At 40.4% G+C, this 15,009-nt stretch overlaps 2 protein-coding genes and 1 non-coding gene across 14 annotated transcripts in view; 2 read left to right on the top strand and 1 right to left on the bottom strand.

Moving 5' to 3' along the window:
* XPOT (exportin for tRNA) overlaps positions 1-15,009 on the top strand; it is a 155,327-nt gene that overhangs the window by 71,733 nt on the left and 68,585 nt on the right. The gene's annotated exons all lie outside the window — the stretch shown is intronic.
* C4H12orf56 (chromosome 4 C12orf56 homolog) overlaps positions 1-15,009 on the bottom strand; it is a 78,530-nt gene that overhangs the window by 46,406 nt on the left and 17,115 nt on the right. For both annotated transcript variants that reach the window (XM_081588919.1, XM_081588920.1), the window contains exon 2: positions 5,677-5,839. In XM_081588919.1, the coding sequence (XP_081445045.1) occupies positions 5,677-5,839 (163 nt within the window). The remainder of the gene's footprint in view (positions 1-5,676; positions 5,840-15,009) is intronic.
* On the top strand, positions 1,048-1,120 carry TRNAW-CCA (transfer RNA tryptophan (anticodon CCA)). The gene has a single exon. It is a non-coding gene; the product is annotated as a tRNA-Trp (tRNA).

The raw sequence follows: 15,009 nt of genomic DNA, 5'->3' as shown, positions 1-15,009 counted from the left end.
CAGCACTGCTGGCATGCTGGAAAGGGGAAAGAGAGTGCTGGGGCTTCTTTACTAAGAAGCTGATCCTACCTACAATCAACCTGTACCTAGCTAGGTTCAAGTCATCTCTTAAACCTGATTTCATCCAAGTTCACCAACCAAACTTGAACTTTCTCTTTTTGTGTATGAGGACACTAAGAGGTTGTGACAAATTTTAGTGACAATGCCCCTGCCTCTCTATATTAGCTTTAAATTTTAATTTGTAACAATGGACTGGCTAAACTTAGGACCATCTGTTCTCCACTGAGAAATGAAGTACGGCTAGAGTTGTGTTTCAACACTTGATGGGATGTCTGGTCTCCTGGATGCCAGTGATCGGAACCCAGCAGGGCTATACTGGCAATAATGACAACAGAGCCTGAATACAGATAATAGAGAGATCTTCCCCTGTGTTATCTCGCGTGCGCCAGCAGTCTTCAGTCTTCTTCAGTAGCTTAGGTAGGAAGTCCTTCAGCCATTGAGCACAGTGTGTGTCTGATGGTACATGGTGCTGGTCAGCTGAGGAGTACTTTCAGAAGCGACACACCAAAAAGAGAGAACTTGCTGTTTTGCCTGTAGGAGGTTTGATTATATTTGTCAAATCCTGTTCCTTTGGGGAAGACCGGCAATGTATTATGTATTGATAAAAATTATCCCGAGACTTCCCTGGCATTCCAGTGGCTGGGAGTCTGTGCTCCTAATGCAGTGGGCATGGGTTCCATTCTTGGTCAGGGAATTTGCATCTCACATGCTGCGTGGAGCAGCCAAAAATTTTTCTTTTAGAAAGTTATCCACTTAACCTAAGAGACTCATCAGTGTCTTGTTGTTTTGGCTTTACCCCACATCACTAGTTTTAAAAAACATCTAGGTTTTAGGTTTAAAATAAAAATTATGCACATACACATGTATACATACACACACACATATATAACACTTTGATTCTGTTTTTGTTTCATTAAATTATTGCATCTCATTCTGGTTTGGGGACTAGTCTACTTCACTTTATGCCAGTGTTTCAAAATATGGACTTCCCTGGTGGCTCAGAGGTTAAAGCGTCTGCCTCCAATGCGGGAGACCTGGGTTCGATCCCTGGGTCAGGGAAGATCCCCTGGAGAAGGAAATGGCAAACCACTCCAGTATTCTTGCCTAGAGAATCCCATGGACGGAGGAGCCTGGTAGGCTACAGTCCACGGGGTCGCAAAGAGTCGGACACGACTGAGCGCCTTCCCTTTCCTTTCCCTTTCAAAATATGCCACTAAAACGTTTAAGGTCCTTTTCCTGATTCTAGAACTGCATTGATCAATTTGGTAGCCATGAGCTACCTGTGGCTATTAACACTAAAATTAATTAAAGTTCAGTTAGTAGCACTAGTCATCTCAGGTCCTCAATAGCCTCAGGTAGCTGATGGATACCGTTTAGACATAATTAGACTAGATATAGAACAATTCCATCGTTGCAGAAAGTTCTATTGGATAGTGCTATTCTAGAATGTACCTGAAACTAATGGGCATTAATAACCCCATTCATTCTAGAGCTCTTACTGTTAATACAGCTCACCACTGTCACTGTGCTCTCACCAAGACTGTTCATTTAGAGTTTACTAATCACGCCCTTCATCTATCTAACCATGAGTGCAGGCGTACTAAGTCACTTCAGTTGTGTCTGACTCTTTGCAACCCTATGAACTGTCATCCACAGGCTCCTCTATCCATGGGATTCTCCAGGCAAGAATACTGGAGTGGGTTGCCATAAAATGTGCAATTCAGAATGCTAACTGTGGCCCATACAAATATACATGTTTACTATAGAGAAACGCCTCTTTGTAGCTCCAGAAAAGTTGGGCCTAATTAGAAATCCTGCTTTAAAGTATTGTGATTAAACTCAGTGTTTATATTATAAATGATCTGCAATTTTGAGCTCCCTTTGTTAAGATGATCTACTTGATTGGAGTTTGAGCACCTTTACCACATGACACAAATATTCCCTAGGCTTTCACCCAAGAGATTTGGAGTTCTAATAATTATCTTTATTTAAATACTCAATAATTAATGTGAGCGGCTTCTCTAGGCATGGCATCATCATTATTAACATGAAGGACTCTAATAATGACTACTGTCAAATAGACGCTTAGATAGGTTTGAGCGTATCTCTTGCTTCAGAATTACGTATTACAGAATGTCCAGGATGTGAACCACTGGGGTCCTGTGCACAGAGCAATACCTAACCCAGGAATAAGTAGCTTGGAGGCCAAGAGGAGTCTGAGCACATCAGTGCTGACTTGTGGGAAAGGGGGCATGTTTTTTATCCTCCAATGTGTGCTATGTATGACTCCTTGAAACAGCAGTAGTTTCGTATTTTTGAAAATCCCTTTGCCAAAGTATCAGATGGTACCTTTGGGGATGAAAGTAAAGAAGAGGAGGGGAGAGGTGTCATTCCATGAATCTGTGTGTGAACAAAAGATAAGTTTTTAAAGACTCTTCATTGCTTTTAACATCATTTGCAAAGTTTCTAGGAACTTAAATTTCATAAAACTTCTACCTATAATTGGCTTCTTTAATGCCATGTTTTCATCTTCTTATACGTGTTAGGGGAAAAGAAGCCAAGAATAGTTATGCTTGTGGACAAGGGTAAATATGCATTTAAGGCAACCAACACCAGTTAGATATCCTAATTAGTGTGACAGGAGACCTGGTGAGCAACCAGGGATTTAACAAGTTTGCTAATTAGAGCAGCTTTTAAAAACAGTCGCCATGCTCTAGCGTGTCGATGTGGTAAGGCCCTTATCCAGGACAGTATACAAACACTGGACATTTTTCTCATGCTTAGTAGCTATTCAGTACTCCAAGAGGTTGACCCTGATTATGAGTGGAGTCCAGTGAACAGTGAATGGGCTGGTACGGGTTGGTCTGGCTATACTTGCTAAATGCCGGAAGTTGGACAAGGGCCTATCCAGTGAGCCACCATGGATCTCATTCTTTATTTCTCCCTCCATGCTAAGCATTCAGTCTTCACAGCTGCCTACTTTCCTGCTGTGTGCCCAGCCCTGGCCACGTAATTTCACATAATACAATGACCTTGTGAAGCTAGTAACAGAGACGCTGAGGCTCACAAAAAAAGTTGAGTGATTTGCAGACAGTCACACAGCTGGGAAAGGTGAGAACCAGTATGCAAATCTGGGCTTAACTGAGTCCCAAGTCTATGCCTTTGCTTCTGCTTTTCACCAGCTCCCAATTATAGGGATGGATACTTTAAAGGACTCCTTTGTATACATGTACATTTCATATGCATATATCAAATACATATATATATGTGTATTTTTCATACACAAAATAAGACCAAGAAAGTAAGCAGTGTCATGACCAAGAAAGTAAGCAGTGTCATGCTGAACTATATAATCTATTTTTATCCAGTCACCCTTGAATTTTTAAAACTTCTCCATGAGGAATGTTTGGGAAGGGCCAGAAGCAGGGCTGCTCTAGGGTTGAGCCCGATGAGTGCAGGGAGTCCAGACTCCCCATCTCCCTTTCTCTAGATCATCTGGATCTCCTTAGGTACAACTGGAAAATCACACACTGAGCTCCCTAAAAACAAGATCTAAAGGTGACTTTTCATGTTTGATCTAGATGTGAATCATTCTTGGGAACAGATTTCCAACCAATATTTTTGAATGAAGAGGGAATGCTGTTAATAAACCACAATTATCAGGGCGGGGCTGGTGGCTCCCTTGCTGGTAAGAGGCCCAGGGTTCAGAGAGATGACTATAAGGAGTTTTCCTAAAGCCAGGTGTTCACAATCTTTCTGGGTACCCTTTCACAATCTTTCTGGTTACCCCCTGCACTTCTTCACGAGGTTTTTCATTAAAATCTCTGATTGTTGATAAGGTTACTAAAATCAAACAAGCACGGACCAAAGGGAATTCAGAGTCTAACTCATTCTTTTTTGAAACCAGTATTTAGTGAAAACAGTTTCCTCTCTTTTTTCTTTCTTCTTTTATTTTCCTTCCTCCCTTTCTTTCTTTCCTTCCTCTCTACTCATGGCAAACTCTGCCCAGGCACTATGCTGCTGATCATGGATAGTCAGCTTATCCTCAGTGTAAAGAACCGAATCTGCTCAATATCATTAATCATAAGGGAAAAGCAAGTCAAAACCACAGTGCACTATCACCTCACACCTGCTAAGATGACTTATCGAAAGGTCAAAAGGTAACAAGTGTTGGCAAGGATGCAAAAAAAAGAGTACCCTCATGCACTGTTGGAAGGGAATGTAAGTTAGTACAGCTATTCTGGAAAATGGTAGGGAAGTTCCCCCAAAAATTTAAAATAAAAGCAATCCCACTTCTGGGTATATAGCTGAAGGAAATAAAATCACTGTCTCAAACAGATATCTGCACTCCCATGTTCATAGCAGAATTACTTATAGTAGTCAAGAATCGTGTAATGGGGCTTCCCAGGGGCTCAGTGGTTAAGAAACTGTCTGCCAATGCAGGAGATACAGAGGTGTGGGTTCAATCCCTGGGTTGGGAAGAAAGAAGAGCAACCCACTGGAGAAAGAGTAAATCCCCTAGAGAAAGAAGTAGCAACCCACTCCAGTATTCTTGCCTGGGGAATCTATGGACAAAGAAGCCTGGCAGACCACAGTACATGGAGTCACAAAAGGTCAGACATGACTTAGTAACTGAGCACACACAGTCAAGAATGGTAAACAACCTAAGTGTCTGGCAGTAGATGAATGAATAAAGAAAATGTAGTGTGTGTGTGTGCACGTGTGCGCGTGCTTAGTCACTCAGTCCTGTCTGACTCTGCGACCCCATGGATGGTAGCCCTCCAGGCTCCTCTGGCCATGGAATTTTACAGGCAAGAATACAGAGGCAGGTTGCCATTTCATACTCCAGTGGATCTTCCCGACTCAGGGATCAAACCTGTGTTTCTTGCATCTCATGCATTGGCAGGTGGATTCTTTACCATTGTGCCACCTGGGAAGCCTGTGTATGTATATATGTATGTGTATATATGTATACATATACACACATACAACGTAGTATTGTCCAGCTTCTAAAACTGCCATGGCAGGAAATTCTGCCACTTGCAACAACATGGATGAACCTGGAAGACACTGTGCGAATAAGCCAGGCACAAAAAGGTAAATATTGCATAATCTCACTTGTGTGGAATCTAAAAAAGGAACTCACAGTAACAGAGAGTATAATGGTGGTTACCATTGTGGGACTCAGAAGTGAAGGTGAGGGAAAAAGATAGGTGTGCATCAAAGGTTACAAAATTTCAGTTATAAGATAAATAAGTCCTGGAGACTGAAATGTATAGCATGGTGACTGTAGTTAACAACAACATGTTATATATTTGAAATCTGAAAATAGAGATTTTCAAGATTCTCAAGTGTTTTAAAAAAAAAAGCAAGCAAAAAAGTAACTGCGTGTGGTGACAGATATCTTAATTAGCCTGACTGTGATGATCACTTCACAGAGTTCACTTTGATATACATATATCAAAACATCACACTGTATACCTTAAATATCAATACATAGATTTTTATTTGTCAATCATACTTCAGTAAAGCTGGGGAGGAAAAGAGAACATTATCTTTTTATCTCATATAGAAATGTATCTTTTCTTATGTCACCTAAAGAAATATATTACATACCTTTTTTGTTGTTAGCATTGGCATGATGAAATGGAAATAAGAATTTCCTGACACCTTTTGATTTTTCACACTCTTTTTTTAAAACAGTTGAATAATAGATGATACGAATGTGTTGGTTGGTTTCTCTATCTGGTGGACTTAGAAATTCTGGGTAATCATCAATCTGAAAAACAAAATGAATAAAGGTGATTGAAGAGAAATACAACTGCTCGTCTTTTCTGGGATAATAAATCCCCCAAAGCTTATGGCAACTTTAAACTGCATTTTCTTCTTATTTTTTTCCTGGGAAATCTTTCCTCTTATTGTTAGGTTTCCTAATTCCTCCTTTATTTGTTTTAGTCTTTAGTAAAAATGTGCTCAGCAACAAAACCTAAGAAACTATTTACACTATAGGATTGCTAAATAAATAGTAAGTGTTTTTATTTGTTAAAATATACCCTACCACTTCCATTTTTAAATTTTTTAAAGAATTTTAAAGGTCTTAAAATGTATAATTAATTGGATTTAGACTAGGATTTTTCTCTGCAGAGGACAATAGCCATTTGTAGAGAACAGTCTACAAAGATTCTGTGAATACAAACATCAAGGTTTAAACTATTGGAAGTTTCCTACTTCTAAATAGCTTTTTCTTCTCTCCAAAGTGCTTGTTTTCTATTCTTGACTGAAAAGGGAAAAATCTCAATAAATATTTAGGACTTTTAGATCTTTTCTTTAACAATCTACTTCCCTTTTTATGACAGATAGGCAGCAATAGCACGATTGAAAAGCTTAAGAGTAAAGGGAATCACCTGTGTGTACCTGTGTGCTAAATTGCTTCAGTCGTGTCCGACTCTTTGTGACCCTATGGACTGTAGCCTGTCAGGCTCCTCTCTCCATGGGATTCTCCAGGCAAGAATACTGGAATGGGTTGCCATTTCCTTCTCCAAAGGACAATCACCTGACACATACTTAAAACTATTAATTCAAACATCAGGAGGGATTCCTCTGTACTTTTTATAAGTGCTTAGAATTTGGGTAAAAATGTTTCCTGTGATTGTTCAGTTCCATCATTTTCTTTTCACAAATACAAGAAGGATATTAATGATAATAATTAAAAATTTTAAATCTAATACAGACTAACCAAAGATAGGAAGATGGATTAATGAAAAACTATCAGGACCTACTCAAATTTTTTTAATTATTTTCAAATATGCAGGGTAATTCAAATCAGGCTAATGAAGCAAGGCCTAGTGGAGAATGTGCTTTAGTTAATACAAAGTTTTATAGTTAATAAAGGAATTCTGCACAAAAGATTCTTCAGAAATGCCTTTATTTTGAAACCTCTAAGTTTATAAAATTAGAATGTTACACATAAATAGCTAAATTTTCTGGTTTGTGTAACTGTATTCTGAATGTTTTTCCCTTGCTTTAGTCAAGATAAATTATGAAAGGCTTTGAAGTAGGCAGAAAGGATTATCTAGGTGTTCATCTTTTATCATCTTTACTGCTACTGCTGCTACTGCTAAGTCGCTTCAGTCGTGTCCGACTCTGTGCGACCCCATAGATGGAAGCCCACCAGGCTCCCCCGTCCCTGGGATTCTCCAGGCAACAACACTGGAGCGGGTTGCCATTTCCTTCTTCAATGCATGAAAGTAAAAAGTGAAAGTGAAGTCACTCAGTCGTGTCCGACTCTTAGCGACCCCATGGACTGCAGCCCATCAGGCTCCTCCATCCATGGGATTCTGCAGGCAAGAGTACTGGAGAGGGGAGCCATTGCCTTCTCTGTATCATCTTTAAGCTATTTTAAAACTGTAAGTTGTAAAAAACTGATAATAATCCAAATGATTTTTGTCCATAATGATACGGATTGTTTGTGTCCAGTGGAATAGAATTGATCATTGCCATCTGATACAAAGAACAGCTATTGGATATCTGCACCAGTGTGAATTTGTTTTCTAAACTTTACTGATCTGAAACTATAAGCTCTTTCTATATCTAGGTGTCTGTAATTTAGAAAAGCTTTTACCTCTTGTTGTGTTAGTGAGTAATATTTTCCTATTTCCAGAGGATATTAATAAATAAGTAATTCTTTTAAAAAATTATTCATTTATTTATTTGGCTGCACTGGGTCTTAGATGCGACACTCAGGATCTTTAGCTTCAGCATGTGAGATCTTTCAGTTGAGACTTGTGAATTCTTAGTTGTAGCATGTGGGATCTAGTTCCCTGACCAGGGATCAAATCCGAGCTGCCTGATTTGGGAGTGCAGAGTCTTAGCCATTGGACCACCAGAAAAGTGCTAATTAGTAATACTTTTTGTTTTTAATTTTTAAATGTATTTATTTATTTTTGCCTTGGCTGGATCTTCCTTGCCGTGCCCAGGCTTTCTCTAGTTGTGACTAGTGAGCTTCTCACTGTAGTGGCCTCTCTTTGTTGGGGAGCTCGGGCTTCAGTAGTTTCAGCTCTCAGGCTCAGGAGTTGTGACTTATGGGCTTAGTTGCTCAAGGTATGTGGGATCTTCCCCAACCAGGGATCAAACCATTGTCCCCTGCATTGCAAGGCAGATTCTTAACCACTGGACTACCAGGGAAGCCCCTACATTAGTAATTCTTACAAGAACTCTGTTCTCATGGCTTACAGAGATAAGTAAGCACTTATATAAGTAAAATGTTTCTGCCCCAAAATAAGTAAATTTAACATCTAATATTTTAAATGTGCTCTGCATATTCATTGAAAGGACTGATGCTGAAGCTGAAGCTGCAATACTTTGGCCACTTGATGTGAAGAGCTGACTCATTGGAAAAGACCCTGATGCTGGGAAAGATTGAAGGCAAAAAGAGAAGAGGTGGCAGAGGATGGTTAGATAGCATCACTGACTCAGTGGACATGAACTTGAGCAAACTTTGGGAGATAATGGAGGACAGAGAAGCCTGTTGTGCTGCAGTCCATGGGGTCACAAAGAGTCGGACATATCTTAGCGACTGAACAACAATAATTCTTTACATTATATTCATATACTGTGTGCCATGTGCTTAGTCATGTCTGACTCTTTGTGACCTCACGGACTGTAGGCCGCCAGACTCCTCTGTCCCTGGAATTTCCCAGGTGAGAATACTGGAGTAGGCTGCCATTTCCTCCTCCAGATCTTCCTGACCCAGGGATAGAACCTGAGTCTCCTGTGTCTCCTGCATTGCAGGTGGATTCTTTACCCCTTGAGCCATCAGGGAAGCCTTATTAGTATAGTATCTCAGTATTATTAGCTATATTTAAGCATTATATAAAAATCATGTTCATTCATTCATTTTTACAAATAAGATGTAATTTTACGATGTCTTTGAAAACAAGCTTCATCACTATCCTTAGAGACATTTTGTCTAATTTTTTGACATGGCTTTATTATCTTTGTTCTGCATGTCATCAGTTCAGTTCAGTTCAGTCGCTCAGTCATGTCCAACTCTCTGCGACCCCATGGACTGCAGCACACCACGCATCCCTGTCCATCACCAACTCCCGGAGTTTACTCAAACTCATGTCCATTGAGTCGGTGATGCCATCCAACTATATCATCCTCTGTCATCCCCTTCTCCTCCCGCTTTCAATCTTTCCCAGCGTCAGGGTCTTTTCCAATGAGTCAGTTCTTCGCATCAGGTGCCCAAACTATTGGAGTTTCAGCTTCAACATCAGTCCTTCCAATGAACACCCATGACTGATCTCCTTTAGGATGGACTAGTTGGATCTCTTTGCAGTCCAAGGGACTCTCAAGAGTCTTCTCCAACACCACAGTTCAAAAGCATCAATTCTTCGGTACTCAGCTTTCTTTATAGTCCAACTCTCACATCCATACATGACTACTGGAAAAACCATAGCTTTGACTAGATGGAACTTTGTTGGCAAAGTAATGTCTCTGCTTTTTAATATGCTGTCTAGGTTGGTCATAACTTTCCTTTCAAGGAGTAAGTGTCTTTTAATTTCATGGCTGCAGTCACCATCTGCAGTGATTTTGGACCCCAAAAAAGTAAAATCTGCCACTGTTTTTCCACTGTTTCCCCATCTATTTGCCATGAAGTGATGGGACCAGATGCCATGATCTTAGTTTTCTGAATGTTGAGTTTTAAGCCAACTTTTTCATTCTCCTCTTTCACTTTCCTCAAGAGGCTCTTTAGTTCTTCTTCACTTTCTGCCATAAGGGTGGTATCATCTGCATATCTGAGGTTATTGATGTTTCTCCTGGCAATCTTGATTCCAGCTTGTGCTTCCTCCAGCCCAGCATTTCTCATGATTTACTCTACATATACATTAAATAAGCAGGGTAACAATATACAGCCTTGATGTACTCTTTTTCCTATCTGGAACCAGTCTGTTGTTCCATGTCCAGTTCTAACTGTTGCTTCTTGACCTGCATACAGATTTCTCAAGAGGCAGGTCAGATGTTTTGGTATTCCCATCTCTTTCAGAATTTTCCAGTTTATTGTGATCCACACAGTCAAAGGCTTTGGCATAGTCAATAAAGCAGAAATAGATGTTTTTCTGGAACTTTCTTGCTTTTTCTATGATCCAGCGAATGTTGGCCATTTGATCTCTGGTTCCTCTGCCTTTTCTAAAACCAGCTTGAACATCTGGAGGTTCACAGTTCACGTATTGTTGAAGCGTGGCTTGGAGAATTTTGAGCATTACTTTACTAGTGTGTGAGATGAATTTTCTTGTCAGTTGCCTCATCAGACTTTCCTATTTGAAGGTCTGAGTAATAAACTAATCATAGTCATTTAACATCTCTGTCTTCTACAGATAGTTTTTGTTTTATTGAGATGCTTGCTTGAGAGTTCTACTATAAGCTAAAGATCAGAGTTTGTGTCTTCAACAAAGAAGGCCAGTTTCAGAGCCTCCTGGAAAAAGAATTGAGCCAGGTTCTTCAAACTATTTTTAAACATATTTTTATTGAGGTATAATTGACATATAATTCTTCAAAGTATTAACACTTCGACACTGACCTGATATTACACAGTCAGCCCTCAAGACTGCACCAGTGGGCTGAGTCAGGATTTCCAGGATTTTATTATATCAAGAAGCAGGTGACTTCATAAGGCTCCTAACCCAATATTTATCAGAAAAAGAATTAACAGTTTAGGGCAAAATGAAACTGATGAGGGGAATTTTATTTTTATTATTCCTTTGGACTATTATTACTGTTGTTTTAATGTCCTGTTTTTCTGGATATGAAAGGAAGCCCTTTCTCTTTCTTCTTAAATAATAATCAGTATGTAACATAACAATTTAGTAGATTCTACTTTTGGAAACTGAAAATGTTTAAATATCAGATCTTTACTCACTCCCCCAGAATTCAGAAATTCTTAACTTGATTGAATAAAGATCTGCTTTCCTTTTTACCAGGATATAACCTGACAGACACATTGATTGTACAGTGACAGCCTTACATGAAGTGTAATATTTAAGTAGAATGCTCGTTTAACCAGGTATGGCAGGGCATTTTAAGGGCCAAAGTTTGGCTGTACCTATGGAACCAATGTTAACAAAGACTTCCTAGGAAAACTGGCCTGGTACCTAGGTGTACCAGCCTCACAGGTATTAGGAAAGTCACTCCCTGGCAGACTAGAAAACTCAAGAAATTTTCTGAATCTCAAGAACACCCTCCAGGAGAAATTTCAAGATCTCAAAAATCACTCAAATTTTATAGGTACTGCAGGAGAAATCTGGTGGAGTTTCTTAAGCTTGATTGCCTAGCTTTGGGAAAGCAAATACAGGCTTTTAAAAGTCTAACCTGCATTCATTATGGAACTTCCAGATAGAAGTTAAATCTGCAGCAGTGGTAGTTGTTCAGTACCGTAGATTTGTAAAGTATTTTTAAGAAGGCCTGTCTGGTAAATTGACACTCTTTTTGCACCTATGTAAATAATCTGGCCAGCTTAAAGAGTCTTATATTGTGATAAAGAATCTTTTCTCAGAAATTCCCTGGTGATCACTGGTTAGGACTTGGTGCTTTCATTGCGGGAGGCTGAATTCAGTCCATCGTTGGGGAAAACTAAGATCCCACAAGCTGTGGGGCTTGGCTGAAAAAAAAAGAATAACCTTCTTTTTTTGAGATTATTATGATAGTGGGGATGGGAAAGACTTTGAAGTGGGGACAGGGGTGATTAGTAGGAATTCTGCTGAGGGTAACCTATCTATATCTTTCATTGTCTTTGACATATTTTACAATGCTGTTATTTGTAGAAAACTTTTCTGTGTTTTTCATGAGGGGTTTTATAGCAGTGGTTCAAGGGTTGGGGTGTTTATGAGGATCAGAGTGTGTAGGGCCTGTACTCCTTTAATCTGACCTCAGGTGATCCTCTCTGGAATGAAGAATGCTAACATCTTCCATTTATGGGGAGTTTTAATTCTGTAAGGCACTCAGAGAAATTGTTCTGTATATCCCCTAAGGGAGAACTTCCCAGATGGCTCAGTGGTAAAGAACCTGCCTGCAGTGCACGAGCCGCAGGAGACATGGGTTTGATCCCTGGGTTGAGACGATCCCCTGGAGGAGGAAATGGCAACCCACTCCAGTATTCTTGCCTGGAGGACCCCATGGACAGAGAAGCCTAGTGGGCTACAGTCCACAGTGTCGCAAAGAGTCAAACACAACTGAAGTGACATAGCACGCACACACGCAGGCATCCCTTGGAGAGGAACACAGACCCTGCCCCAAGGTTGCCATGTTGTTTCTTGGCTGCTCCTCCCTTGTGTCTGCTTCTCCTCCCTTCCCTGATTAGCAACCATCTGAATGGCTTCCATGGCCAGGAGTCCCAGAGTCCTGCTAGGTTTCACTGCTTATGTGAAGGGGAAAAAAAAACATGCTGGCTCACCAATCAGGAATACCTTCTTTCAATCTGTGAAGTTAAAAAAGTAGGTAGGTGTGCAGGAAAGGGTTAACTCTCCAGGTCCAAGCTGCTCATACCTTGCAGCTCAGACCTGAAGATGGAGGAGCCTGGTGGGCTACAGTCCATGAGGTCACAAAGAGTCGGACAATACTTAGGCAACTTAGCATGCACGCACATGCTACTCCACTGGGCAAGGACACCTGGAAGCTTGCACCTGGTATCTCCCGGATTCCATCCTACACACCTCCCTTTGCTAAATGTAATCTGTATTCTCACTGCAATAAACCATATCTGAGTCCTGTGAGTCCTTCTATGATCCATCAAGCATAAAGGTAGTCTTGGGGACCCCCTACACAGTTGGACAGCCATACCCAAGCATTAAAAAGCAAAGACATCAGTTTGCCACCAAAGGTCCATGATAGTCAAAGCTATGATTTTTCCAGTAGTCATGTACGGATGTGAGAGTTGGACCATAAAGAAAGCTGAGCACCGAAGAATTGATGCTTTTGATCTGTGGTGCTGGAGAAGACTCTTGAGAGTCCCTAGGACTGCAAGGAGATCAAACCAGTCAATCCTAAAGGAAATCAGCCCTGAATACCCATTGGAAGGACTGATGCTGAAGCTGAAGCTCCAGTACTTTGGCCACCTGATGTGAAGAGTCAATCCATTGTAAAAGACCCTAATGCTGGGTTAGATTGAAGGCAAGAGAAGAGGGGGCCAGAGGATGAGACGGTTGAAATCACTGATTCAATGGACATGAACTTGGGCAAACTCCAGGAGATAGTAAGGGACATGGGGTCACAAAGAATCAACACGACTTAGCAACTGAACAACAGCAACCCAAGCATAAGGCCATTGGCTGCCTACACCAGTGGTTATGCCTCCTTCGGGCACTACAGAGGCTTGCCCTTTCCCAGGCTATTAAGTCCTGAGGAGTCAGCCCACCTTCCTGTCCTTCCTTTTCGAAGAACTCATAAGATCCTGATCCTTGAGGCCAAATTTGCTCCAGAGTGAAGATGGGGAAAAGAGATTAAATGTTCAAACAGTATCTTACAAAATGTAATAAAATTTAACATTTATTGAATACTTATTACATGTTCTTTATAGGTATTACCTCACTGAATCCTCATAGAACTCCTAGTGTAAGGTGAAACTATTCCCATTTTACAAGGGAATTTGAAGAACCTGAGGCTGAGAGAGTTAAGTGGCCTGCCCAAGTTTCCTTTGCTAGTAAGTGGCAGACCAAAGATTCAAAATGAATCCTGTGCTTTTAACTTATGCAAATGACATGCAAAGTATGAAACATATGTGCACACACACAAAAAAACTAACATATTGTGGGCCTAAAAATAAAATTGTTTCTATTATGAGATGGTGCAATGGTATGATGAGGTAGATTTTTGTGTTTCTGTATTTTGTAATCTTATTGTGAGACAGTGTTTAAGGACAAAGACTGCTGTACAGACTTTATTATTATGGTAACAAATGTCACAGAAACCGCAAAAACTCCAAATTTTCTAATTGATAAATGGACCCATTTGGCTCTCATTTCTTTTTTCTTTCTTTTTAAACTGAAGTTTATGTGTATTGGATATTAATCTTTTATTAGTCATATCGCTTGCAAATATTTTCTCCCATTCAGGAGGTTGTCATTTTGTTTTGTTGAAGGTTTCCTTTGCTGTGCAAGAGCTTTAAAGTTTAATTAGATCCCATTTGTTTATTTTTTGCTTTTATTTCCTTTACTTTAGGAGAGATAGGTAACTCTCACTTCTTACCCATTTTCATGTATTGCCCACCTACAGAGTTTCTATCAAAGCCTGACATCCAAGAGGGACTGAAACGTGAAAGAGAACCTCAGACTAAGAAAGCCTAAAAAATGAACATAAACTCATGTACAAAGATAAGGATTAAAATCATTTGGAAATCAGATGTCTAAGTTGAAGGTACTAAAATATCCTAAAGAAAAGCCATCAAGCAGGCAGCAGTCTAGTTAACTGGTATGAATTATTCTCATTAAAGTCTTATGAACCAATTCATTGTTTTGTGCCCTAATTATTAAGTACATCATGACCAAACTAGGTAATCAGCCAACACCTTGACAGAAATTTGGAATGCTGGGGAAACACTATGAACTGCTACTGCTGCTACTGCTAAGTCGCTTCAGTCGTGTGCGACTCTGTGCGACCCCGTAGACGGCAGCCCACCAGGCTCCGCCATCCCTGGGATTCTCCAGGCAAGAATACTGGAGTGGGTTGCCATTTCCTTCTCCAGTGCATGAAAGGGAAAAGTGAAAGTGAAGTCGCTCAGTCATGTCCGACTCCTAGCGACCCCATGGGTCTGCAGCCTACCAGGCTCCTCCACCCATGGGATTTTCCAGGCAAGAGTACTGGAGTGGGGTGCCATTGCCTTCTCCGACACTATGAACTAGCAGTTAAGAAATCTGATTCCTAATGTGGTCTCCCTTATTAGGTTATTATGTGGCT

The sequence above is a fragment of the Giraffa tippelskirchi genome, chromosome 4 (genome assembly GCF_054371585.1).
Source record: "Giraffa tippelskirchi isolate mGirTip1 chromosome 4, T2T-mGirTip1v1.2.pri, whole genome shotgun sequence".
Lineage (NCBI taxonomy): Eukaryota > Metazoa > Chordata > Mammalia > Artiodactyla > Giraffidae > Giraffa > Giraffa tippelskirchi.
This window is presented reverse-complemented; position numbering and strand designations above follow the sequence as displayed.